The 27749-nt window shown below is 50.0% G+C and overlaps 1 protein-coding gene across 1 annotated transcript in view; it reads right to left on the reverse strand.

The window, feature by feature from the left end:
• The window catches only part of LOC144509462 (SH3 and multiple ankyrin repeat domains protein 1-like), a 114323-nt gene that overhangs the window by 23988 nt on the left and 62586 nt on the right, over positions 1-27749 (reverse strand). Inside the window, exons 5-7 of the mRNA XM_078238372.1 lie at positions 23466-23590; positions 16166-16301; positions 12217-12297 (exon numbers count right to left, since the gene is read on the reverse strand). Of these exons, the coding sequence (XP_078094498.1) occupies positions 12217-12297; positions 16166-16301; positions 23466-23590 (342 nt within the window). The remainder of the gene's footprint in view (positions 1-12216; positions 12298-16165; positions 16302-23465; positions 23591-27749) is intronic.

The raw sequence follows: 27749 nt of genomic DNA on the forward strand, positions 1-27749 counted from the left end.
TGAGAGTGTGTGTGTGCGTGAGAGTGTGTGTGTGTGCGTGAGAGTGTGTGTGTGTGCGTGAGAGTGTGTGCGTGTGCGTGAGAGTGTGTGTGTGCGTGAGAGTGTGTGTGCGTGCGTGAGAGTGTGAGTGTGTGTGTGAGTGAGAGTGTGTGTGAGTGAGAGTGTGTGTGTGTGAGTGAGAGTGTGTGTGTGAGTGATAGTGTGAGTGTGTGTGTGAGTGAGAGTGTATGTGTGTGTGTGTGAGTGAGAGTGTGTGTGAGAGTGTGTGAGAGTGTGTGTGTGAGAGTGTGTGTGAGTGTGTGTCTGTGTGTGAGAGTGAGTGTGAGTGAGAGAGTGTGTGTGTGAGAGAGTGAGTGTGTGTGTGAGTGAGAGTGTGTGAGTGAGAGTGTGTGAGTGAGAGTGTGTGTGTGTGTGAGAGTGTGTGTGAGTGTGTGAGAGTGTGTGTGAGTGTGTGTGTGTGTGTGTGAGAGTGTGTGTGTGTGAGAGTGTGAGTGAGTGTGAGAGTGTGAGTGAGTGTGAGAGTGAGAGTGTGTGTGTGTGTGTAGTGAGGGGTGGGGAAGGGAGGTGTTGAAGAGGGTGAATACTACCCCAGTGCTCTTTCCAGGAGCGAATAGCAATCCAAGTTTGATGCCAATCACATGAGGAGACATTTGGACCGGTGACTGAGAGCAGGGACATGGGGGTAGCTAATAAAGAGTGACTCAGGAGGTTCGGAAGAAAGGGTTGACGTATGAGGAGAGATGAAACAGTTTGGGCTGATACTCGCTGGAGTTTAGAAGGACGAAAGGGGATCTGATCGAGGGATATAAAATTCTAAAAGGGATTGATAATGTAAATGGTGACTAAATGTTTCCCCTTGTGGGGCAATCTTGAACAAGAGGTCACAGGTATAGGTTGAGAGGCGGTAGATTTAAAACTGAGATGAGGAGGAACTACCTCTCGCAGAGGGTGGTGAATTTGTGGAACTCGCTGCCCCATAGAGCGGTGGAGTCTGAATCAAAGAACAAAGAAAATTACAGCACAGGAACAGGCCCTTCGGCCCTCCAAGCCTGCACCGACCATGCTGCCCGACTGAACTAAAACCCTGACCCTTCCAGGGACCAAATCCCTTTATTCCCATCCTATTCATCTATTTGTCAAGACTAAACGTCACTATCGTATCTGCTTCCACTGCCTCTCCCTAATCGTTGAATGGTTTCAAGAAGTAGATATATTTCTGATAAACAAAAATGGGTTAAAGGGATATGGGGAACAGGTGGGGAGGTGGATCTGAGACCAGGGAGAGATCAGCCATGATCTGGTTGAATGGTGGAGCAGGCTCGAAGAATTGAATGGCCTACTCCTGCTCCTAATTCCTATGTTCCTATGAGGCGTAGGGGAAGAAGTGCAGAGATTGGAAAACCCAGACAGCTGAAGGCACGGCCAATGGCAGAATGATGGGAGTTGGGAATGCGCAGGAAACCAGAGATGACAGAATGCAGGGAAAAGATAAAGGGGCTTTCAATACTTGTGATGGAAATTCTGTCAGGGATTGCCCTCAAAATCTCTGCAAGATGGTCCGTGGCGCTGTGGGGCAGCCGTGCTAACCACTGTGCCACCCAAACTGAATGGTGGACCAGGTACAAAGGGCCAAATTGGAAAATAACAAAGGAGGAGGTCATTCATCCCATCGAGTCTGCTCCGCCATTCAATATGATCATGGCTGATTGGACAAAGAACAGTGCAGCACAGGGACAGGCCCTTCGGCCCACCAAGTCTGTGCCCACACAGATGCCTCTCTAATCTAATATTTTCTTGCCTTTACATGGTCCATATTCCTCCATTCCCGGTCTATTCATGTATCTATCCAGATGCCTCTTGAACGTTGTTATAGAATCCGCTTCCACCACCTCATCCGGCAGCTCGTTCCAGGCACTCACCACCCTCTGAAAAACTTGCCCCTTACATCTCTTTTAAACTTTCCCCCTCTCACTCTCAACCTACACCCCCAAGTAATTGACCCTTCGACCCTGGGAAATAGACTCTGACTATCCACCCTCTCCAAGCCTGTCATAATCTTGTAAACCTCTATCAGGACCCCCTCATCCTCCGACGCTCCAATGAAAACAATCCAAGTTTGTTCAACCTTTCTTCATAGTCCATATCCTCCAAACCAGGCAACATCCTGGTAAATCTCTTCTGCACCCTTTCCAATGCATCAACATCCTTCCGGTAGTGTGGTGACCAGAATTGAACACAATATTCCAAATGCAGCCTAACCAAAGTCTTATACAGCTGCAACATGATTTTCCAATTCCTATACTCAACGCCCCGACCGATGAAGGCCAGGATGCCATTCGCCTTCTTGACCACCTTGCCCACCTGAGTTGCCACCTTCAGGGAACTGTGGATCTGCACACCTAGATCCCTCTGTATGCTAATATTTCTAAGGGCTCTACCATTTACTGTATACTCTCCTTCTGCAGTAGACCTTCCAAATCGCATCACCTCACATTTGTCCGGGTTAAATTCCATCTGCCATCTTTTGGCCCAGGCCTCCAGCTGATTTATATCCTGCTGTATCCTCTGACAATCCTCCTCACGTTCCGCTACTCCCCCATTTTTTGTATCATCTGCAAATTTACCAATCAGACCACCTACATTTTCCTCCAAATCATTTACATATATTACAAACAACAGAGGCCCCAGCACTGATCCTTGTGGAACCCGCTTGTCACAGACCTCCAGTTAGAAAAGTCCCCTCCCACTGCTACTCTCTGCTTTCTATGCCCAAGCCAGCTTTGTATCTATCTTACCAGCTCACCTCGGATCCTATATGACTTCCGCTTCTGTATCAGCCTGCCATGAGGACATTTCGATGTATTTTAGAATCATAGAATCCCTACAGTGCAGAAGGAGGCCATTCAGCCCATCGAGTCTGCACCAACAACAATCCCACCCAGCCCCCATCTCCATAGCCCCGTGCATTTACCCTGCGAATGCACTAAGGGGCAATTTAGCATGGCCAATCCACCGAATCTGCACACCTTTGGACTGTGGGAAAAAAGCCACGCAGGCACGGGGAGAATGTGCAAACTCCACACAGACAGTGACCCAAGACCGGGAATCGAACCTGGGTCCCTGGCGCTGTGAAGCAGCCATGCTAACCACTGTGCCGCCCATTATTATTAATTAGAAATCCTCAATGACTGAGCTTCCACATCCCTCTGGGGTAGAGAATTCCAAAGATTTCTCCTCATCTCAGTCCGAAGTGACTTCCCCCTTACTTTGAAATTGTGCCCCCTGGTTCTAGAATCTCCACATCTTACCCGCATCTACCCTGTCCATTCCTTTAAGTGTTTTGTAGGTTTCATTGAGATCTCCTCTCATTCTTTGAAATTCTCGAAGATACAGGCCCAGTTCGCCCAATCTCTGTTCAAGACGTATTCAAACTGTATTCAAGAGGCGGCTGGATATAGCACTTGGGGGCGAACGGAATCAAAGGTTATGGGGAGAAAGTAGGCTGAGGCTATTGAGTTGGACGATCAGCCATGATCGTGATGAACGACGGAGCAGGCTCGAAGAACGGGGTTGGTGCCAGAGGACTGGAGAGTGGCGAATGTTGTTCCTCTGTTTAAGAAAGGGAATAGAAATGACCCTGGTAATTATAGACCGGTTAGTCTTACTTCGGTGGTTGGTAAATTGATGGAAAAGGTCCTTAGAGATGGGATTTACGACCATTTAGAAAGATGCGGATTAATCCGGGATAGTCAGCATGGATTCGTGAAGGGCAAGTCGTGCCTCACAAATTTGATAGAATTTTTTGAGGAGGTAACTAAGTGTGTTGATGAAGGTAGGGCAGTTGATGTCATATACATGGATTTTAGTAAGGCGTTTGATAAGGTCCCCCATGGTCGGCTTATGATGAAAGTGAGGAGGTGTGGGATAGAGGGAAAGTTGGCCGATTGGATAGGTAACTGGCTGTCTGATCGAAGACAGAGGGTGGTGGTGGATGGAAAATTTTCGGATTGGAGGCAGGTTGCTAGCGGAGTGCCACAGGGATCAGTGCTTGGTCCTCTGCTCTTTGTGATTTTTATTAATGACTTAGAGGAGGGGGCTGAAGGGTGGATCAGTAAATTTGCTGATGACACCAAGATTGGTGGAGTAGTGGATGAGGTGGAGGGCTGTTGTAGGCTGCAAAGAGACATAGATAGGATGCAAAGCTGGGCTGAAAAATGGCAAATGGAGTTTAACCCTGATAAATGTGAGGTGATTCATTTTGGTAGGACTAATTTAAATGTGGATTACAGGGTCAAAGGTAGGGTTCTGAAGACTGTGGAGGAACAGAGAGATCTTGGGGTTCATATCCACAGATCTCTAAAGGTTGCCACTCAAGTGGATAGAGCTGTGAAGAAGGCCTATAGTGAGTTAGCTTTTATTAACAGGGGGTTGGAGTTTAAGAGCCGTGGGGTTATGCTGCAACTGTACAGGACCTTGGTGAGACCACATTTGGAGTATTGTGTGCAGTTCTGGTCACCTCACTATAGGAAGGATGTGGAAGCGCTGGAAAGAGTGCAGAGGAGATTTACCAGGATGCTGCCTGGTTTGGAGGGTAGGTCTTATGAGGAAAGGTTGCGGGAGCTAGGGCTGTTCTCTCTGGAGCGGAGGAGGCTGAGGGGCGACTTAATAGAGGTTTATAAAATGATGAAGGGGATAGATAGAGTGAACGTTCAAAGACTATTTCCTCGGGTGGATGGAGCTATTACAAGGGGGCATAACTATAGGGTTCGTGGTGGGAGATACAGGAAGGATGTCAGAGGTAGGTTCTTTACGCAGAGAGTGGTTGGGGTGTGGAATGGACTGCCTGCAGTGATAGTGGAGTCAGACACTTTAGGAACATTTAAGCGGTTATTGGATAGGCACATGGAGCACACCAGGATGATAGGGAGTGGGATAGCTTGATCTTGGTTTCAGATAAAGCTCGGCACAACATCGTGGGCTGAAGGGCCTGTTCTGTGCTGTACTGTTCTATGTTCTATGTAACAAAGAACAAAGAAAATTACAGCACAGGAACAGGTCCTTCAGCTCTCCAAGCCTGCACCGACCATGCTGCCCGGCTGAACTAAAACCCCCTACCCTTCCGGGGACCGTATCCCTCCATTCCCATCCTATTCATGTATTTGTCCAGACGCCCCTTAAAACTCACTATCGTAAGGGGCTTGAGGTTGTTTTCGTTAGAGAGAAGAAGGTTAAGAGGTGACTTAATAGAGGCATACAAGATGATCAGAGGATTAGATAGGATGGATAGTGAGAGCCTTTTTCCTCGGATGGTGATGGCTAACACGAGGGGACATAGCTTTAAATTGAGGGGTGATAGATATAGGACAGATGTTAGAGGTAGGTTCTTTACTCAGAGAGTAGTAAGGGCGTGGAATGCCCTGCCTGCAGCAGTAGTGGACTCGTCAACATTAAGAGCATTCAAATGGTTATTGGATAAACATGTGGATGATATTGGAATAGTGTAGGTTAGATGGGCTTTAGATTTGTTTCACAGGTCGGCGCAACATCGAGGGCCGAAGGGCCTGTACTGCGCTGTAATGTTCTCTGTTCTATCTGCTTCCACTTCCTCCCCTAGCAGCGAGTTCCAGGCACCCACCACTCTCTGTGTAAAATACTTGCCTCGTACATCTCCTTTAAACCTTGCCCCTCGCACTTTAAACCTGTGCCCCCCTAGTAATTGACTCTTCCACCCTGGGAAGCTTCTGACTATCCACTCTGTCCATGCCTCTCATAATCTTGTTGATTTCTATCAGGTCGCCCCTCAACCTCCATCGTTCCAGTGAGAACAAACCAAGTTTCTCCAACCTCTCCTCATAGCTAATGCCCTCCATACCAGGCAACATCCTGGTAAATCTTTTCTGTACCCTCTCCAAAGACTCCACATCTTTCTGGTAGTGTGGCGACCAGAATTGAACACTATATTCCAAGTGTGGCTTAACTAAGGTTTCATAAAGCTGCAACGTGACTTGCTAATTTTTAAACTCAATGTGCCGGCCAATGAAGGCAAGCATGCTGTATGCCTTCTTGACTACCTTCTCCGCCTGCCTTCCACTTTCAGTGACCTGTGTACCTGTACACCCAGATCCTACTGCCTATCAATACTCTTAAGGGTTCTGCCATTTACTGTATATTTCCCATCTGTATTAGACCTTCCAGAATGCATTACCTCACATTTGTCTGGATTAAACTCCATCTTCCATCTCTCCACCCAAGTCTCCAACCGATCTATATCCTGCTGTATCCTCCGACGGTCCTCATTGCTATCTGCAAATCCACCAACCTGTGTGGCTTCCGCAAACTTACGTATTAAACCAGCTACATTTTCCTCCAAATCATTTAAATATATTACAATCAGCAAAGGTCCCGGCACTGATCCCTGAGGAACGCCACATGTCACAGCCCTCCATTCAGAAGCGCACCTTTCCACTGCTCCCCTCGAAGGGCCAATCGCCTCCTCTTGTTCCTATCTTCTATGTTTCTCTCTTGATAAGACAATCCCCAGAATAAGTCTGGTGAACCTTCCTTGCGCTCCCTCCATGGCAATACTATCCTTTCTGAGGTAAGCGGACTAAAACTGCCCACAATACTCTAGGTGCAGTCTAACCAAGCTCCTATACAACTGAAGCAAGACCTCACTGATCCTGTACTCGAATCCTCACATGATAAAGGCTTCCATTGGCCTTCCTAATAGTTTGCTTTCAGTGACCTGCTCCTATTCTCTACGGGTGACACAGTGGTTAGCGCTGCTGCCTCACAGGGCCAGGGACCCGGGTTCGATTCCCAGCCTGGGTTCACTGTCTGTGTGGAGTCTGCACGTTCTCCCCGTGTCTGCGTGGGTTTCCTCTGGGCGCTCCGGTTTCCTCCCACAGTCCAAAGATGCGCGGGTTAGGCGGATTGGCCGTGCTAAATTGCCCCTTAGTGTCAGGAGGATTAGCAGGGTAAATATGTGGGGTTACGGGGATAGGGGCTGGGTGGGGTCGATGCAGACTCGATGAGCCGAATGGCCTCCTTCTGCACTGTAGGGATATTATTCCATCCTACGTTTCCCTGTTGAAGTCCCGATCAAGGACTTGTTGGTCATGGAGGGAATGCTGTTGATAGCCAGCCCGTTTATCCTGCCAACGTTTTCCCCGGGATGGTGAGGACACAAATCACACTGGACTGAGAGAGTTATCCCTCTCGTTCTGTTTCCCCTTCAAGCTGACCGGCTCTCTGGCCCCTGCCCCTCCCCCCCTCCCCGCCCGCCAACACCCCGAGGATTATCACCAGCCAACCACTGCAGAAATGAATCAAAAGCTTGACAGAAAACGGCTCAAATCCAACTGGGGCCGGGCTTATCTCACAGCTCCAGCTGTTTATAATTTAATTAGCAATCTCCCTGTCACCGTGTCCCTCAGCTGCCAGGCTAGGCTGCGGCCTAGTCAGCAGAAGGCCTGTGGGGGAGGAGGGGGGGGGGGCATTTCTACGCAGTGCAGGTATCTCAGGAGACAGACCCACTCCATTGGGGGGGGGGCATAAAACCCTTTGTAAAACACACCGCTCACTTCTCCTTCCATCGTGACACGAGAGGTCGCTGAATTTTTCAACAAACAAGGGAGGAAAGTAAAATACAATCACAATCACATGCCGACGCTGTTGTTAAGCCCACCAACGCCCCTACTTTCTCAGGAGGCAAAGGAAATTCGACATGTCCACTACGACTCTCACCAATTTTTGCAGATAGAGTCACAGACATTTACAGCATGGAAACTGGCCCTTCAGCCCAACCTGTCCATACGACCATTAGACGTAGCAGCAGAATTAGGCCACTCGGCCCATCGAGTCTGCTCCGCCATTCAATCGCGGTTGATTTGTTTCTCATCCCCATTCTCCTGCCTTTTCCCCATAACCCCTGATCCCCTTACTAATCAAGAAGCTATCTATCTCTGTCTTAACCTATCTATCTCATGCCATCCTTTTTTTGTTAACCACTAAGCTAGTCCCAATTGCCCACATTTGGCCCATATCCCTCTATGCCCATCTTACTCATGTAACTGTCTAAACGCTTTTTAAAGTACAACATTATACCCGCCTCTACTACTGCATCTGGCAGTTCATTCCAGACACTCACCATCCTCTATGTGAAAAAATTGCCCCTCTGGACCCTTTTGTATCTCTCCCCTCTCACCTTAAACCTATGCCCGCTAACTTTAGACTCCCCTGCCTTTGGGAAAAGATTTTGACTATCTATCTAGCTGATCTATGCCCCTCATTATTTTATAGACCTCTATCAGATCACCCCTCAGCCTCTTACGCTCCAGGGAAAAGAGTCCCAATCTATCCAACCTCTCCTTATAACTCAAACCATCAAGTCCTGGTAGCACCATAGAAAGCACCCATTCTGGATGTATCACAGCTCCTCCTGTGACCAAGACTCCAAGAAACTGCAAAGGGTTGTGAATGAAGCCCAGTCCATCTCGCAAACCAGCCTCCCATCCATTGACTCTGTCTACACTTCCCGCTGCCTCGGAAAAGCAGCCAGCATAATTAAGGACCCCACGCACCCCGGACATTCTCTCTTCCACCTTCTTCCATTGGGAAAAAGATACAAAAGTCTGAGGTCACGTACCAACCGACTCAAGAACAGTTTCTTCCCTGCTGCTGTCAGACTTTTGAATGGACCTACCACGCATTAAGTTGATCTTTCTCTCCACCCTAGCTATGGATGTAACAGCACATTCTGCACCCTCTTCATTCCTTGTCCCCTATGTACCTATGAACAGTATGCTCACTCAGAGCCAGAAGCCCATTCTTCAACTGTAACCCTATGCAGTGGGGGCTTCTTGGGATGTGTGGACACCACAACAAAGGGGGTTACCAATCCCTCAAGAATTAGTGATGTAAGGAATAGGAACAAAGGTAGGCCATTGGGCCCTCAGGCCTCCTTCCAGCTAGGCCGCTGCCTAGCCTAGTGGCTGAGGGACACGGCGACAAGGAAATTACTAACTAATTTAAAGTAAAGCTTATTTATCAGTCACAAGTAAGCTTACATTAAAGGACGGCACAGTGGCACAGTAGTTAGCACTGCTGCCTCACAGCGCCAGGGACACGGGTTCGATTCCTGATTTGGGTCACTGTCTGTGTGGAGTTTGCACATTCTCCCCATGTCTGCGTGGGTTTCCTCTGGATGCTCTGGTGTCCTCCCACAGTCTGGAAGACATGCTGGTTAGGTGCATTGGCCGTGCTAAATTCTCTCTCAGTGTACCCGAACAGGGGCCGGAGTGTGGCCATGAGAGGAATTTCACAGTAACTTCATTGCATTGTTAATGTAAGCCTTATTTGTGACTAATAAACAAACTTTAACTTTTTAACATTAACACTGCAATGAAGTTACTGTGAAAATCCCCTAGTCGCCACACTCCGGCGCCTGTTCGGGTACATTGAGGGAGAATTTAGCACGGCCAATGCACCCGAACCAGCACGTCTTTCAGACTGTGGGAGGAAACTGGAGCACCCGGAGGAAACCCACGCAGACACGGGGAAAAATGTGCAGACTCCGCACAGACAGTGACCCAAAGCGGGAATCGAACCCAGGTCCCTGGTGCTGTGAGGTAGCAGTGCTAACCATTGTGCCACCGTGCTTATATACAGCTTGAGGTGCTCTGCCATGCAACAAGATCCTGGTTAATCCGCCAGTGGCCTTGGTTCTGCCTTCCTGTCTGTCCTCTGAGTCTCTTGTAGATCAAGAAACCCGCCACATGATTGGCCTTGAGCGTTCCAAGAATGGAAAATGACTTTCCCGGCCCCCTTGCCCGAGTTACCACAAGCGAGAGAGAGATCACCGTGGCTTCGAAAGTATTAATTTTCTTTCAAGACTCACTTCTGAAAATATTGGAGGATTTGAGGGAATAAAAGTTGTTCCAGGGGAGATCAATCAGGCAATAATTGGGTGTGGGGTACCACGGATGGCAAATGTGTGGGGAACGGAAGGGGGGTTGCTGAGGGGCCAGTGGCATGCGATGATACCTTAAGGAATGTCACCTGACCAGAGCTGGCAAACCCTGTCAAGCCAGGGGTCACCCTGGCTCCACCTTGCAGTGCCCGGCCAGAGGGTTGCAATCGGGGGTAGGACTGGCAGGCCAGCACTGGCACGTGCCATTTGCAACTGAATAATAATAATTATTTATTTTATTAGTGTCACAAGTATTACATTAACACTGCAGTGATGCCACTGTATAAATACCCTAGTCGCCACATGCCCGGCATCTGTTTGGGTACACTGAGGGAGAATTTAGCACCGCCAATCCACCAAACCTACACATCTTTGGACACCTTTGGAGGGGTGACCTGATAGAAGTCTACATGGACTTCAGTAAAGCCTTTGACAAGGTCCCTCATGGCAGACTGGTGCAGAAGGTGAAGTCGCATGGGATCAGAGGTGAGCTGGCAAGGTGGATTCAAAACTAGCTCGGTCAAAGAAGACAGAGGGTAGCAGTGGAAGGGTGCGTTTCTGAATGGAGGGCTGTGACCAGTGGCGTCCCTCAGGGATCAGTGCTGGGACCTTCGCTGTTTGTAATATATATAAATGACTTGGAGGAAAATGTAACGGGTTTGATTAGTAAGTTTGCGAACGATACAAAGGTTGGTGGATTTGCGGATAGCGATGAGGACCATCAGAGGATACAGCAGGATATAGATCAGTTGGAGACTTGGTCGGAGAGATGGCAGATGGAGTTTAATCCGGACAAATGTGGGGTAATGCATTTTGGAAGGTCGAATACAGATAGGAAATATACAGTAAATGGCAGAACCCTTAAGAGTATTGATAGGCAAAGAGATCTGGGTGTACAGGTAGACAGGTCACTGAAAGTGGCAACGCAGGTGGAGAAGGTCGTCAAGAAGGCATACGGCATGCTTGCCTTCATTGGCCAGGGCATTGAGTTTAAAAATTGACAAGTCATGTTTGCAGCTTTATAGAACCTTAGTTAGGCCGCACTTGGAATTTAGTGTTCAATTCTGGTCGCCACACAACCAGAAGGATGTACAGGCTTTGGAGAGGGTACAGAAAAGATTTACCAGGATGTTGCCTGGTATGGAGGGCATTAGCTATGAGGAGAGGTTGGAGAAACTTGGTTTGTTCTCACTGGAGTGACGGAGGTTGAGGGGCGACCTGATAGAAGTCTACAAGATTATGAGAGGCTTGGATAGAGTGGATAGTCAGAAGCTTTTTCCCAGGGTGGAAGAGTCACAGGTTTAACGTGCGAGGGGCAAGGTTTAAAGGAGATGTACGAGGCAGATTTTTTACACAGAGGGTGGTGCGTGCCTGGAACTCTTTGCCGGGGGAGGTAGTGGAAGCGGATATGGTAGTGACTTTAAAGGGGCATCTTGACACATACATGAATAGGATGGAAATAGAGGGATATGGTCCCCGGACGGGTAAGGGGTTTTAGTTCAGTTGGGCAGCATGGTCGGTGCAGGCTTGGAGGGCCGAAGGGCCTGTTCCTGTGCTGTAATTTTCTTTGTTCTTTGTTCTTTGACACTAAGGGGCAATTTAGCATGGCCAACTCACCTAACCTGCATATCTTTGGGCACAAAGGGGCAACTTAGCATGGCCAATCCACCTAACCTACATATCTTTGGACACTAAGGGGCAATTTAGCATGGCCAATCCACCTAACCTACACAACCTTCAGACTGTGGGAGGAAACCGGAGCACCCGGAGGAAACCTGCGCAGACACAGGGAGAATGTGCAAACTCCACACAGACAGTGACCCAAGGCCAAGAATCGAACCCGGGTCCCTGGCGCTGTGAGGCAGCAGTGCTAACCACTGTGCCACCGTGCTAAGGACTATGGGGCTTTGACAAAGGGTCATCTGAACTCGAAACGTCAGCTCTTTTCTCTCCTCACAGATGCTGCCAGACCTGCTGAGATTTTCCAGCATTTTCTCTTTTGGCTACGGCGGGGGGACTAAGGTTCTCCGAGAAATGGAAAATCTCGGACAAATTCCCCAGGTGCTTGTTGTTGCCTGGAAGCCATTTTGTTCTTATTTGGTGGGATGTTGGTGGTGGGGGGCGGTTAGGAGGACGAGCAAGGGGCACTGTTTACCCAAGTGGCGTCATTAGCTATGAAGTCGTGACATCAGCGACCCCGTTATAACCCCTCACATTCTGCACCGAGAGAGCACTGTAACACTTACCGAGGTCCTCGAGTTCAGAGGTCATGGATTTGGAGCGCAGGGCGATGGCTGGCGGGGTCAGCCGTTTTGTCTGCGTCGTGACTGGAAGAGAAAAACATTTCCTCAGAATTAGTGTGGTGTCGGCTGCTGAGTGGATCAAACCATCGCGATGCTGCGTAACACGGGGAACCAGAGAGAGGGCCCGTGGTGGCGGCGGGGGGGGGGGGAGTTTTACAGAGGATAGGGGCTGAATTTTCCCGTCCGATCCAACACGGGAATTGGAGCAGGGGCGAGGGGTGGACCACGGAAAGGTCCATCAACCAGGGGTGGGGGTTTTCCGGTTTCGGGGCGATCGCAGCCGGAAAAACCCGCCTGATGTCACCTTGAATGGAGAATTTAAATGGCAGGCAAGGATGGGATTGGTGAATCTCTGGGAGAGAACCGGCTGAGGGGTTGGGGAGTAGAACAAAGCTTGTGTAGCACAAGTGTAGCACTCCTTCAGCACTGACCCTCTGACAGTGCAGCACTCCCTCAGCACTGACCCTCTGACAGTGCGGCATTCCCTCAGCACTGACCCTCTGACAGTGCAGCACTCCCTCAGCACTGACCCTCTGACAGTGCAGCACTCCCTCAGCACTGACCCTCTGACAGTGTGGCATTCCCTCAGCACTGACTCTCTGACAGTGCGGCACTCCCTCAGCACTGACCCGCAGACAGTGCGGCACTCCCTCAGCACCAACCCTCTGACAGTGCAGCACTCCCTTAGCACTGACCCTCTGACAGTGCGGCACTCCCTCAGTACTGACCCGCTGACAGTGCGGCACTCCCTCAGTACTGACCCTCTGACAGTGCAGCGCTCCCTCAGCACTGATCTTCTGAAGTGCGGCATTCCCTCATCACTGACGCTCTGACAGTGTGGCACTCACTCAGTACGGACCCTCTGACAGTGTTGTGAGACTCCTTACCGTGTGACACTCCCACAGCACTGATCGTCTGACAGTGCGGCACTCCTTCAGTACTGACCCTCTGACAGTGCGGCACTCCCACAGCACTGACCCTCTGACAGTGCGGCACTCCCACAGCACTGACCCTCTGACAGTGCGGCACTCCCACAGCACTGACCCTCTGACAGTGCGGCACTCCCACAGCACTGACCCTCTGACAGTGCGGCACTCCCTCAGTACTGACCCTCTGACAGTGCAGCACTCCCTCAGCACTGACCCTCTGACAGTGCGGCACTCCCTCAGTACTGACCCTCTGACAGTGTGGCACTCCCTCAGTACTGACCCTCTGACAGTGCGGCATTCCCTCAGCACTGACCCTCTGACAGTGTGGCACTCCCTCAGTGCTGACCCTCTGACAGTGCGGCACTCCCTCAGCACTGACCCTCTGACAGTGCGGCACTCCCTCAGTACTGACCCTCTGTCAGTGCGGCACTCCCTCAGTACTGACCCTCTGACAGTGCAGCACTCCCTCAGCACTGACCCTCTGACAGTGCGGCACTCCCTCAGTACTGACCCTCTGACAGTGTGGCACTCCCTCAGTACTGACCCTCTGACAGTGCAGCACTCCCTCAGCACTGACCCTCTGACAGTGTGGCACTCCCTCAGTGCTGACCCTCTGACAGTGCAGCACTCCCTCAGCACTGACCCTCTGACAGTGCGGCACTCCCTCAGTACTGACCCTCTGACAGTGTGGCACTCCCTCAGTACTGACCCTCTGACAGTGCGGCACTCCCTCAGTACTGACCCTCTGACAGTGCGGCACTCCCTCAGCACTGACCCTCTGACAGTGTGGCACTCCCTCAGTGCTGACCCTCTGACAGTGCGGCACTCCCTCAGTACTGACCCTTTGACAGTGCGGCACTCCCTCAGCACGGACCCTCTGACAACACAGAACTCCCTCAGTACTGACCCTCTGACAGTGCAACGCTCTCTCAGCATTGACTCTCTGACAGTGTGGCACTCCCTCAGCACTGACCCTCTGACAGTGCAGCGCTCCCTCAGCACTGACCTTCTGAAGTGCGGCACTCCCTCAGTACTGACCCTCTGACAGTGCAGCACTCCCTCAGTACTGACCCTCTGACAGTGCGGCACTCCCTCAGCACTGACCCTCTGACAGTGCGGCATTCCCTCATCACTGACGCTCTGACAGTGCGGCACTCACTGAGTACGGACCCTCTGACAGTGCGGCACTTCCTTAGCACTGACCCTCTGACAGTGCGGCACTCCCTCAGTACTGACCCGCAGACAGTGCGGCACTCCCTTAGCACTGACCCTCTGACAGTGTGGCACTCCCTCAGTACTGACCCGCTGACAGTGCGGCACTCCCTCATTACTGACCCGCAGACAGTGCGGCATTCCCTCAGCACTGACCCTCTGACAACACAGAACTCCCTCAGTACTGACCCTCGGACAGTGCAACGCTCTCTCAGCACTGAACCTCTGACAGAGTGGCACTCCCTCAGTACTGACCCTCTGACAGTGCGGCACTCCCTCAGCACTGACCCTGACAGTGTGGCAGTCCCTCAGGGTCAATGCTGAGGGAGTGCCGCACTGTCAGAGGGTCAGTATTGAGGGATTGCTGCACTGTCAGAGGGTCAGTGCTGAGGGAGTGCCACACTGTCAGAGGGTCAGTACTGAGGGAGTGCTGCACTGTTGGAGGGTCAGTACTGAGGGAGTGCCGTAGTGTCGGAGGGTTAGTACTGAGGGAGTGCTGCAATGTCTGAAGGTCAGGACTTGGGGAGTGCCACACTGTCAGAGGGTCAGTGCTGGGGGAGTGCCACACTGTCAGAGGGTCAGTGCTGGGGGAGTGCCGCACTGTCAGAGGGTCAGTACTGAGGGAGTGCCGCACTGAGACTCAGACGCACTCAGACGCTACGACAACGGCTGAATGAACACTGCCCGACAATCACCAGGCAAGACTGTTCTCTTCCTGTTGGGGAGCACTTCAGCGGTCACGGGCATTCGGCCTCTGATCTTTGGGTAAGCGTTCTCCAAGGCGGCCTTCACGACACACGACAGCGCAGAGTCGCTGAGCAGAAACTGATAGCCAAGTTCCGCACACATGAGGACGGCCTCAACCGGGATCTTGGGTTCATGTCACACTATCTGTAACCCCCACAACTTGCCCGGACTTGCAAAATCTCACTAGCTGTCCTGTCTGGAGGCAATACACATCTGTTTAACCTGTGCTTAATGCTCCCTCCACTCACATTGTCTGCACCTTTAAGACTTGATTAGCTGTATTAGCATTGATTAGCTTGATTAGCATTCCAATCATTATTCTGTAAATTGAGTTTGTGTCTCTGTATGCCCTGTTTGTGAGCACATCTCCCACTCCACCTGACGAAGGAGCAGCGCTCCGAAAGCTAGTGGCATTTGCTACCAAATAAACCTGTTGGACTTTAACCTGGTGTTGTGAGACTTCTTACTGGAGTTCCACACTGTCAGAGGGTCAGCATTGAGGGAGTGCCCCGCACTGTCAGAGGGTCAGTACTGAAGGAGTGCCGTACTGTCAGAGGGTCAGTACTGAGGGAGTGCTGCACTGTCAGGTGTTCTCTTTCAGTTGATATCACCTTTCAGAGGATAAATGAGTGTGAAAGATGGAACGGAGAATTTCTGCAGGCCAAGATTCACCATTGATCTGGTCATTCTCTTCTTTATGGGATCTTGCTTTGCACAGATGAGCTGTGGAGTTTATCTACAGAAGGTCAATGGCTAAACTCAGAAATGACGCACTGGTTGAGATGGTGATTGGGGGCATTGACAATGCAATTGGGAACCACTTGGGTCTTTGCCTCATCCTATAGGCAGCGACAGAGCCGGGTTCAGTGCAAGGGTCAACACTGGGCCCTGGACAGCCATTGGTCAGCTGGATTGCCTGGCCAGCATGTTGGCTATTCGCCTGTGGAAGGCGTCCCTCTCCCCCTCCCCCCAGCGCGAACTTCCCATATCTCCAAATGTCCTACCTTTCTTCCTGGAAGCTTCTTCCATGTCGGGGTTGCGGGTTACCATGACGACCTTGAGCATGAGGTTGTTGCCACCCTGGCGGATCATGTTGACCACCTGCCGGTGCCCCACCTTCACCACGTTTTGCCCGTTGACCTGAAAGCAAGGAGGAACAGCGGCACTGAGGGCTGGCAAACCTGGCGCCCACTCGGCCCACGACACGGTCGGGTCAGAGTCACGGGGCGCGATTCCATGGCATCACACGGGCGAGACCAGAAATTCCCGCCCGAGGTCAACGGACATTTCCGTTGCCCGCCCCTCGCCTGCTCCCATTCCCGTGGCGGGCCGGGTGGTAAAATTCCAGCGATAGTCACCCAGCTATACAGCAGGGAAACAGGCCCTTCGGCCCAACCGTCCATGGTGCCCTCCCAACTAATCCCAATCGCCCGCGTTTAGCCCACGTCCCTCTAATCCTTCCCCATCAATGTACTTATCCAAATGCTTTTTAAATGTTGCTATTGTACCTGTCTCAACCACTGGCAGCTCATTCCATACACGCACCACCCTCTGTGTGAAGAGGTTGCCCCTCAGGTCCCTCTTAAATCTTTCCCCTCTCATCTTAAACTTATGCCCTCTAGTTTTCAATTCCCCTTCCCTGGGAAAAAGACTATGTGCGTTCATCCTATCTATGCCCCTTTATATACCTCGATAAGGTTACCCCTCATTCTCCTACAGTCCAAGGAAGAAAGTCCTAGCCTGGCCAACTTCTCCCTATAACTCAGGCCCCACTAGTCCTGGCAACATCCACGTAAATCTTCTCTGCGCTCTTTCCAGTTTATCAGTGAATGTCCTACAACAGTGTGACCAAAACTGTACACAATACTCCCAGTGCGGCCTCACCAACGACTTACGCAACTGGAACATAACGTCCCAACTCCGATACTCAATGCCCTGACTGATGAAGGCCAGTGCGCTAAACGCCTTCCTCACCACTCTGTCTACCTGTGACGCTGCTTTCAATGAACTATGTCCTTGTACTCCGAGGTCCCTCTGCCCCTCAACACTCCCCAGGGCCCTACCATTCACTGTATAAGTCTGACCCTGGCTTGACTTTCCAAAAATGCAACACCTCACACTTACCTGTATTGAAATCCATTTTTGCCAATCCTCGGCCCACTTCTCTAACTGATCAAGATGCCCCGGTAATTTTTGATGACCTTCTTCGCTATCCACGATCTCTCCTAATTTAGTATAATCCGCAAACTTATTAATCATGCCTTGTACATTCATCACGAGAGCAAGGGTTCCAACACTGACCCCCTGAGGCACACCGCTAGCCACAGGCCTCCAGTCTGAGAAACATCCAGCCTCCCATCCATTGACTCTGTCTACACTTCCCGCTGCCTCGGCAAAGCAGCCAGCATAATCAAGGACCCCACGCACCCCGGACATTTTCTCTTCCACCTTCTTCCATTGGGGAAAAGATACAAAAGTCTGAGGTCACGTACCAACCGACTCAAGAACAGCTTCTTCCCTGTTGCTGTCAGACTTTTGAATGGACCTACCTCGCATTAAGTTGATCTTTCTCTACACCCTAGCTATGACTGTAACACTACATTCTGCACTCTCTTCTTTCCTTCTCTATGAACGGTATGCTCTGTCTGTATAGCACGCAAGAAACAATACTTTTCACTGTATGCTGATACATGTGACAATAATAAATCAAATCAAATCAAAAAACCATCACCCTCTGCTTCCTACCATCGAGCCAATTTTGAATCCAGTTAGCTGACTCTCCCTGGATCCCAAGTGACCGAACCTTCCAGACTAGACTTCCAGCTACAACCCGGGCAACCAGCCTGGGCTTGCTCGAGTTCAGAGCATTACAATCCCAGTTGGTGTTAAGGTTGAACCCTGGCTCAGAACACCGTAATTTTTGGTATTTTTTCAAAGAAAACACGGATGAGCAGAGTCACAGTTGACCAATTTAATTTTGACAACATAAAAAGCATTTACTAAACATGCAAAGTTTGACTCTAATACAATACTCCTTCAATGCCATTCATCTTCCCAAATGTACGCAGATTTTTAAAATAACACAAGTGACACCATAAATGTTATGCTATAATAAGGGGAGATGATGGCCTTGTGGTATTATCGCTGGACTATTAATCCAGAAACTCAGTTACTATCCTAATGACCCTGGGTTCGAATCCCTCCACGGCAGATGGTAGAATTTGAATTCAATAAAAAAAATCTGGAATTAAGAATCTACAGATGAACATGAAACCATTGTCGATTGTCGTAAAAACTCATCTGGGTCACTAATGTTCTTTAGGGAAGGAAATCTGACGTCCTTACCAGGCCTACATGTGACTCCAGAGCCACAGCAATGTGGTTGGCTCTCGACTGCTCTCCAAGGGCAACTTAGGGATGGGCAATAAATGCTGGCCAGCCAGCGACGCCCATGTCCCATGAATTAATAACAAAAAATAAGATGGAGTTAAAATAGAGAGCAGCCACGATTCAACCAAATAAATGGCCGAACAGGATCGAGGGGCTGAATAGCCTCCTCCTAGCCCTCCTGGGACCAGCTTAATGGTAAAAACTGGGCGCCGTGGACAAGTTGGGCCGAAGGGCCTGTTTCCAGGCTGTAATTTTAAGAATAACACAAGTTACCCATAAATGATATGCTATGCTATACTATTAATCCAGAAACTTAGCTAATATTCTGGGGACCCGGGTTCAAATCCCGCCACGGCAGATGATAGAATTTGAATTCAATTTTTAAAAAAAATCTGAAATTAAGAATCTACTGATGACCCATTGTCGGTTGTTGGAAAAACCCATCTGGTTCACTAATGTCCCTTTCGGGAAGGAAATCTGCCGCCCTTACCGGGTCTGGCCTACATAATAAAACAAAGCAGTAACATTGTAATCTTAATCATCAAAGTTCCTGATTTAAACATGGGAATATCTGTGTTTTTAAACTATTTTTGCAAAAACGTTATCTTACTCGCCAGGACTAAAGAGTCACATGTTCACTTCCTTCCTCTCCCAGGCCTGTTCAAACCCTGAAGGACACCCCCCCCTCCCCCCCGCTCCCCATATAGAGAGTCAGGAAAGGAAAGACAGACGGGCACACTATGAGGCCTCGGAGCCAATCCCAGCAATGTCCCCCCCAGAAAAAGTGTCCCCTTCACAGCCGCCATTTTGACCTCAGAGACCTTGGCACCATTGGGGGGAGGGTCACGACCCAGGCTTTGGGAATCCCGGGACAAGGGGACAAAACAAATCCAGGACCAGGCTGTTCCAGAATGGAGTTAGGAAGAAGTTCTACTACTAAAGGGTGATCCAAGGAATTCAGTCCGGAAAAATTAGCCAGCTTAAGTCTGAACTCGGTACATCTTTTATCAGACGAGGGGATGAAGAGACACTAAACAGGTGGACGGAGTTAGGATACCGGTCAGGACTTGAACTAGAAACCTGTGACCCAGTGGGAGGGACACTACCCAGTGTGCCGCACAAAATCCTTGTCAATCCCTTTTGCACCCTTTCCAGTTTAACAACATTTGGACGGCACGGTGGCACAGTGGTTAGCATTGCTGCCTCACAGCGCCAGGGACCCAAGTTCAATTCCAGCCTCAGGTCACTGTCACTGAAGATGCCTTCTTCACCACTCTGTCCACTTTCAAGCATCTATGAACCTGTACCTCTAGATCTCTTTGTTCTGTAACTCTCCCCAACACCCTACCATTAGTCCTGCCCTGGTTCAATCTACCAAAACGCATCACCTCACATTTGTCTAAAATAAACTCCATCTGCCATTCGTCAGCCCACTGGCCCAATTGATCAAGATCCCGTTGCAATCCGAGATAACCTTCTTCACTGTCCACTATGCCACCAATCTTGGTGTCATCTGCAAACTTACTAACCATGCCTCCTATATTCTCATCCAAATCATTAATATAAATGACAAATAACAGTGGACCCAGCACTGATCCCTGAGGCACTCCGCTGGTCACAGGCCTCCAGTTTGAAAAACAACCCTCTACAACCACCATCAAGCTAATTGTGTATCCATTTGGCTACCTCACCCTGGATCCCGTGAGATTTAACCTTTTGCAACAACCTACCATGCGATAGGGTCAGGGAAGGGAGGAAAACAATGCTGGGGACGCCAGTGGGTGAATGAACACATCTTCCATCAAGCAGGAAGTCCCTGTGGAGTCTGAAGGCATCACTCCTCATGCATGTGAGGCAGTTGCCAAAGCAGGCTCAGGATTTTTATTAACTGCCGGCTTTGAACTGGCGCGGCACGGAGTGAGCTACACGTGAGCCAGGTGGACAGTTGTAAGAGGGGCTGACTCTGGGGCTCCATCGAGGGGGTTGCTACTCAGTGCCGGGGTGGGTGTGGAGACAGCGGGCTGGAGAGTCGCTGAGCTCTGCAAGAGTAGTCTGACACTCTTGTGTCTCGTGCTAGATGTACGAGGCAAGTGTTCTTACACAGAGGGTGGTGGGTGCCTGGAACTCGCTGCCGGGGGAGGTAGTGGAAGCAGATATGATAGTGACTTTTAAGGGGCGTCTGGAAAAATATGTGAATAGGATAGGAATAGAGGGATATGGTCCCCGGAAGGGTAGGGGGTTTTAGTTCAGTTGGGCAGCATGGTCGGTGCAGGCTTGGAGGGCCGAAGGGCCTGTTCCTGTGCTGTAATTTTCTTTGGTCTTTTGCCACCAGCGTTGCACAGATGGACCCAAAAGTGAGCGCTGTGGTCCAATCCATCGGCTGCTTAACTCATACCAAACATTGACTGGGCACCAGTGAATGCCAATAGCAACCCCATCTTCTCTCTGGGCCGTGGTTTCACAGTTACTGGACCCCTCTGCAAGAGCGCTCCGTGATCTCGCCCAGTGACAAAGCCTTCACAGGTGAATGGACGTCACTGGGCTATTCCCCTGTGGCGTCCAGCATCCTCCCTCCCCACAGTTATAGAGTTATAGAGTCAGAGAGGTTTACAGTATGGAAACAGGCCCTTCGGCCCTGCTTGTCCATGCCACCTTTTTTTTTTAAACCCCTAAGCTAGTCCCAATTGCCCGCATTTGGCCCATATCTCTCTATACCCATCTTACCCATGTAACTGTCTAAATGCTTCTTAAAAGACAAAATTGTACCTGCCTCTACTACTACCTCTGGCAGCTTGTTCCAGACATTCACCACCCTCTGTGTGAAAAGATTGCCCCTCTGGACCCTTTTGTATCTCTCCCCTCTCACCTTAAACCTATGCCCTCTAGTTTTAGACTCCTCTACCTTTGGGAAAGATATTGACTATCTAACTGATCTGTGCCCCTCACTATAAGATCACCCCTCAGCCTTCTACGCTCCAGAGAAAAAAGTCCCAGTCTTTCCAGCCTCTCCTTATAACTCAAACCATCAAGTCCCGGTAGCATCCTAGTAAATCTTTTCTGCACTCTTTCTATTTAATAATATCCTTTCTATAATAGGGTGACCAGAACTAGTATTCCAAGTGTGGCCTTACCAATGTCTTGTACAACTTCAACAAGACGTCCCAACTCCTGTATTCAATGTTCTGACCGATGAAACCAAGCATGCTGAATGCCTTCTTCACCATTCTGTCCACCTGTGACTCCACTTTCAAGGAGCTATGAACGTGCACCCCTAGATCTCTTTGTTCTGTAACTCTCCCCAACACCCTACCATTAACTGAGTAAGTCCTACCCTGGTTCGATCTACCAAAATGCATCACCTCGCATTTGTCTAAATTAAACTCCATCTGCCATTTGTCAGCCCACTGGCCCAATTGATCCAAGATCCCGTTGCAATCCAAGATTACCTTCTTCACTGTCCACTATGCCACCAATCTTGGTGTCATCTGCAAACTTACTAACCATACCTCCTATATTCTCATCCAAATCATTAATATAAATGACAAATAACAGTGGACCCAGCACCGATCCCTGAGGCACACCGCTGGTCACAGGCCTCCAGTGCACCATGAATGTGTAGGAATTCTGGTGACAGAGGCAGTGGAGTAGTGGGGTTTTATTTATTCATTGCTGGGACATGGGCATCGCTGGCTGGGCCAGCATTTATTGTCCATCCCGAGTTGCCCGAGGGTAGTGGAGAGTCAACCACATTGCTGTGGCTCTGGAGTCACATGTAGGTCAGACCGGGTAAGGACGGCAGATTTCCTTCCCTAAAGGACATTAGTGACCAAATGAGTTTTTCCGACAATCGACAATGGTTTCATGGTCATCAGTAGATTCTTAATTCCAGATATTTTTTATTGAATTCTAATTCCACCGTCTGCCCTGGCGGAATTCAAACCCGGGTCCCCAGAATGTTAGCTGAGTTTCTGGATTAATAGACTGGCGATAATACCACTCGGCCAGAGGTCGGCTTATTCATGACAAACCAAAACTTTCTTGGCCACTTTTGTTGACACGTGCAGCACAGTGGCATAGTGGTTAGCACTGCTGCCTCACAGCGCCAGGGACCCGGGTTCGATTCCCGACTTGGGTCACTGTCTGTGTGGAGTTTGCACATTTTCCCCGTGTCTGCGTGGGTTTCCTCCGGGTGCTCCGGTTTCCTCCCACACTCCAAAGATGTGCAGTTAGGTGCATTGGCCATGCTAAGTTTCCCCTTAATGTCCCGGGATGTGCAGGTTAGAGGGATTATCAGGGTAAATATGTGGGGTTGTGGGTTTAGGGCTTGGGTGGGGTTGTTGTTGGTGCTGACTCGATGGGCCAAATGGCCTCCTTCTGCACTGTAGGGATTCTATGTTATATCTCTTTCCATTTCACTCACAATTATTGTGGGCACAGTAAGAAGTCTCACAACACCAGGTTAAAGTCCAACAGGTTTATTTGGAATCACAAGCTTTCGGAGCGCTGCTCCTTCATTATTCCACTCACCTGATGAAGGAGCAGTTATCCGAAAGCTTGTGATTCCAAATAAACCTGTTGGACTTTCATCTGGTGTTGGGAGACTTCTTACTGTGCCCACCCCAGTGCTGGCATCTCTGCATCTCCCCTCAACCTAGGCCACTTATCCAGGAACATGGCCCCCACTGGGACATTAAACTCCGTGGATGCCAGTTTTGTTTTTGGAATTTCCCCTTTCAGATAAGGACAATTCCCGCAGGCAAAGGACATTCCCAGACACAGCGCCCAAAACCCAGACAGTCAAAACCTCGCGGCTCGCCCTCCAAGCTCCGTGCCAATGCTCCACCCAGCTGTGACACGGTCGATCGCGAAAGAGCCACTCGCAGTGGGCACGAGGGAGGGAAAGGCGGAACTCACCTCGATCAGGAAGTCACCCATCCGTAGTCCTGCCCTCCAAGCGACTCCTCCCTCATCCACTGACTCCAGGTACTGCAGTGCGGGAAAGGCTGGCGTAGGAGTGAACTCCTCAATCGGTGTCTGGGCTGCAAGGACACGCAACGTCAAGCTCAGTGAACCAAGCTCCTCACAGAAACAGAAGTTCATTAGATATAGGAGCAGAATTAGGCCAATCGGCCCATCGGGTCTGTTCCGCCATGGTGACATAGGGCGCCACGGTGGCTATCACTGCTGCCTCACAGCGCCAGGGACCCGGGTTCGATTCCGGCCTCGGGTCACTGACTGTGTGGAGTTTGCACGTTCTCCCCGTGTCTGCGTGGGTATCCTCCGGGTGCTCCAGTTTCCTCCCACAGTCCACAGATAAAGTAAAATTTTATTTATTAGTCACAAGTAGGCTGACATTAACACTGCAATGAAGTTACTGTGAAAATCCCCTAGTCGCCACACTCTGGCGCCTGTTCGGGTACACTGAGGGAGAATTTAGCACGGCCAATGCACCCTAACCAGCACGTCTTTCAGACTGTGGGAGGAAACCGGAGCACCCGGAGGAAACCCATGCAGACACGGGGAGAACGTGCAAACTCCACACAGACAGCGACCCAGGAATTGAACCCGGGTCCCTGGCGCTGTGAGGCAGCAGTGCTAACCACTGTGCCACGCTGCCACAGGTTGGGTTGATTGGCCGTGCTAAATTGACCCTTAGTGTCAGGGGGATTAGCAGGGTAAATGAGTGGGGCTATGGGATAGGGCCTGGGTGGGATTGTGGTCAGTTCAGACTCGATGGGCCGAATGGCCTCCTTCTGCACTGTAGGTATTCTACGTGCTCCTCGTCCCCATTTTCCTGCCATCTCCCCATAACCCTTCAACCCATTACCAATTAAAAATCTGTCGAACTCCTCCTTAAATTTATTCACAGTCCCAGCATCCACCGCACTTTGGGGCAGCGAATTCCACAGATTCACAACCCTTTGGGAGAAGTAGTTTCTCCTCAACTCTGTTTTAAATTTGCTACCTCTTATCCTCAGACTGTGACCTCTCGTCCTAGAATGTCCCACAAGAGGAAGCATCCGCTCCACGTCTACTTTATCCATACCTTTTATCATCTTGTATACCTCAATTTGATCTCCCCTCGTTCTTCTAAATCCCATAGAGTGTCGGCCTAAACTGTTCAATCTCTCTTCATACGACAAACCCCTCATCTCTGGAATCAATCTAGTGAACCTCCTCTGAACTGCCTCCAATGCCACTGCATCTTTCCTCAAATAAGGGAACCAAAACTGTGCACAATACTCCAGGTGTGGCCTCACCAATGTGTTGTGTAGGTGGCACAGTGGGTTAGCACTGCTGCCTTACAACGCCAGGGACCCGGGTTCGATTCCCAGCTTGGGTCACTGTCTGTGTGGAGTTTGCACATTCTCCCCATGTCTGCGTGGGTTTCCTCCGGGTGCTCCGGTTTCCCCCCACATTCTGAAAGACGTGCTGGTTAGGGTGCAGTGACCCGAACAGGCGCCGGAGTGTGGCGACTAGGGGAATTTCACAGTAACTTCATTGCAGTGTTAATGTAAACCTTAGTTCTGATTAATAAACTTTAAACAATACTTCCTTACCTTTATATTCTATTCCTCCAGCTATAAAAGCCAACATTCCATTTGCTTTCTTTATGTCAGCTGTACCTGCATGCTAGTTTTCTGTGACTCATGCACAAGGACACCCAGATCCCTCTGCGTCGGAGCACCCTCATTTAGGTAATAAGTCGCCTTCCCATTTTTCCGACCCAAATGCATGACCTCACACTTATCCACATTAAACTCCATCTGCCACATTTTGGCACCCAAAACTGTTTTCGCCCCACCGCCTGACCTCCCTCCCCCCACTGCCCCGCAAGCAGCCCATCTACGAACCCTCCCACCAAAATAAAACAGAGTCTATCTCAGCAACAGACACAAAATCTCCCCAGCCAGGAAACCCCCCCAAAAAAACTCCAACACACACACACTACCTTGACATCTACCCCACCCCCAGAAACCTCCAACCTAACAGCCCCCTTCCCCTAACACACACCACCTCAACAACCACCTCCCCCGAACCACCTAAAATATAGCAGAACCAGACCATCACCCTGTCTTCCTTTGTTCCACCGCCCCCCCCCCACTATTCACCACCCTGCACAAGAAAAAACTAACACGAATAATAATATATAAGAGAAAGGCCCTGGAGACAAGAAGACGTCAAGCCACAAGACTCTACATCCGAGCTGTGGCTGTAACACTACATTCTGCACTCTCTCATTTCCTTCTCTGTGAACGGTATGCTGTGTCTGTATAACGCGCAAGAAACAATACTTTTCACTGTGTGTTAATACATGTGACAATAACAAATCAGATCAAAAGATAAGGGCAAAGCATCACAGCAGCAACAATGGTTGGATGTGAAAGCAGAATGGCACAGCACGAAGAAAAGGGGACATCCCTCTCTCTGTCCGACCCCAAAAACCTAGCTATATCCATTTGGAAGGTTCTTATTTCCACACTGCTACTCACTGTCCCGTTACTGTCCCAGAAACTATCATTACTGTCACTGCAACGAGGGAAAGGGCGTGAAGCGGAACTGGTATTTCACTGGGATCTGTGCCCGACTCCACCCAGGAACCAAACAGGGTTGAAGAAACACTGAACAAAAACTAAAGGGGATACAAGGATGGTTCTCAAACACTGCACCTGGAGATAACTGGGCCAATGTTATTATATTGTGAATCTTTCTTAGTTCTGGCAATTTTGTTTCGCAAGTTGTTAGCTTGGGAATAGAATGGATCACTTTTAGGCATCTTCAGACACACCCAGGGCAGTTCGAGCACATCTCCCCTACATTGTCCCACGGCAAACACTTTCATGAGAGGTACAGCAGGGGGTTAGATATAAAGTTCCCTTCACACTGTCCACATCAAACACTCCGAGGGCAGGGACAGCACGGGGTTAGATACAGAGTAAAGCTCCCTCTACACTGTCCAAATCAAACACCCCCAAGACAGGTGCAGCACGGGGTTCGATACAGAGTAAAACTCCCTCGACACTGTCCCCATCAAAAACTACCAGGACAGGTACAGCAAATGGTTAGTTACAGAATAAACCTCCCTCGACACTATCGCCCATTAAACACTCCCAGGACAGGTACAGCACGGAGTTAGATACAGAGTAAAGCTCCCTCGACACTGTCCCCAGTCAACCACTCCCAGGACAGGTACAGTACGGGTTTCGAAACAAAGTAAAGCTCCCTCTACATTATTCCCATCAAACACTCCCAAAACAGGTACAGCACGGGGTTCGATACAGAGTAAAGGTCCCTTGACACTGTCCCCATCAAACACTCCCAGGACAGGTCCAGCAAATGGTTACATACAGAACAAAGCTCCCTCGACACTATCGCCCATCAAACACTCCCAAGACAGGTACAGCACGGGGTTAGATACAGAGTAAAGCACCCTCTACATTGTCCCCCATCAAACACTCCCAAGAACAGGAACAGCACAAGGTTAGATACAGAGAGAGGCTCCCTCTACACTGTCCCCATCAAACACCCCCAGGACAGATATCGCACTTTAGATACAGAGTAAAGATCCTTCTACACTGTCCCCATTAAACACTCCCTCTACACTGTCCACATCAAACACTCCCAAGACAGGTACAGCACGGGGTTAGATACAGAGTAAAGCTCCCTCTACACTGTCCCCCATCAAACCCTCCCAGGACAGGTACAGCACGGGGTTAGATACAGAGTGAAGCTCCCTCTGCACTGTCCCCATCAAACACTCCCAGGACAGGTACAGCACGGGGTTAGATACAGAGTAAAGCTCCCTCTACATTGTCCCCCGTCAAACACTCCCAGGACAGGTACAGCACAGGGTTAGATGCAGAGTAAATCTCCCTCCACACTGTCCCCATCAAACACTCCCAGGACAGGTACAGCACGGGCTTAGTGACAGAATAAAGCTGCCTCTAGACTGTCCCCATCAAACACTCCCAGGACAGGTACAGCACGGGGTTAGATACAGAGTAAAGCAACCTCTACAATGTCTGCCATCAAACACTCCCAGGACAGGTACAACATGGGGTTAGATACAGAGTAATGCTCCCTCCACACAGTCCCCCATCAAAAACTCCCAGAACAGATACAGCAAATGGTTAGATACAGAGTGAAGCTCCCTCGACATTGTCCCCCATCAAACACTCCCAGGACAGGAACAGCACA

The sequence above is a fragment of the Mustelus asterias genome, chromosome 21, assembly GCF_964213995.1.
Source record: "Mustelus asterias chromosome 21, sMusAst1.hap1.1, whole genome shotgun sequence".
Lineage (NCBI taxonomy): Eukaryota > Metazoa > Chordata > Chondrichthyes > Carcharhiniformes > Triakidae > Mustelus > Mustelus asterias.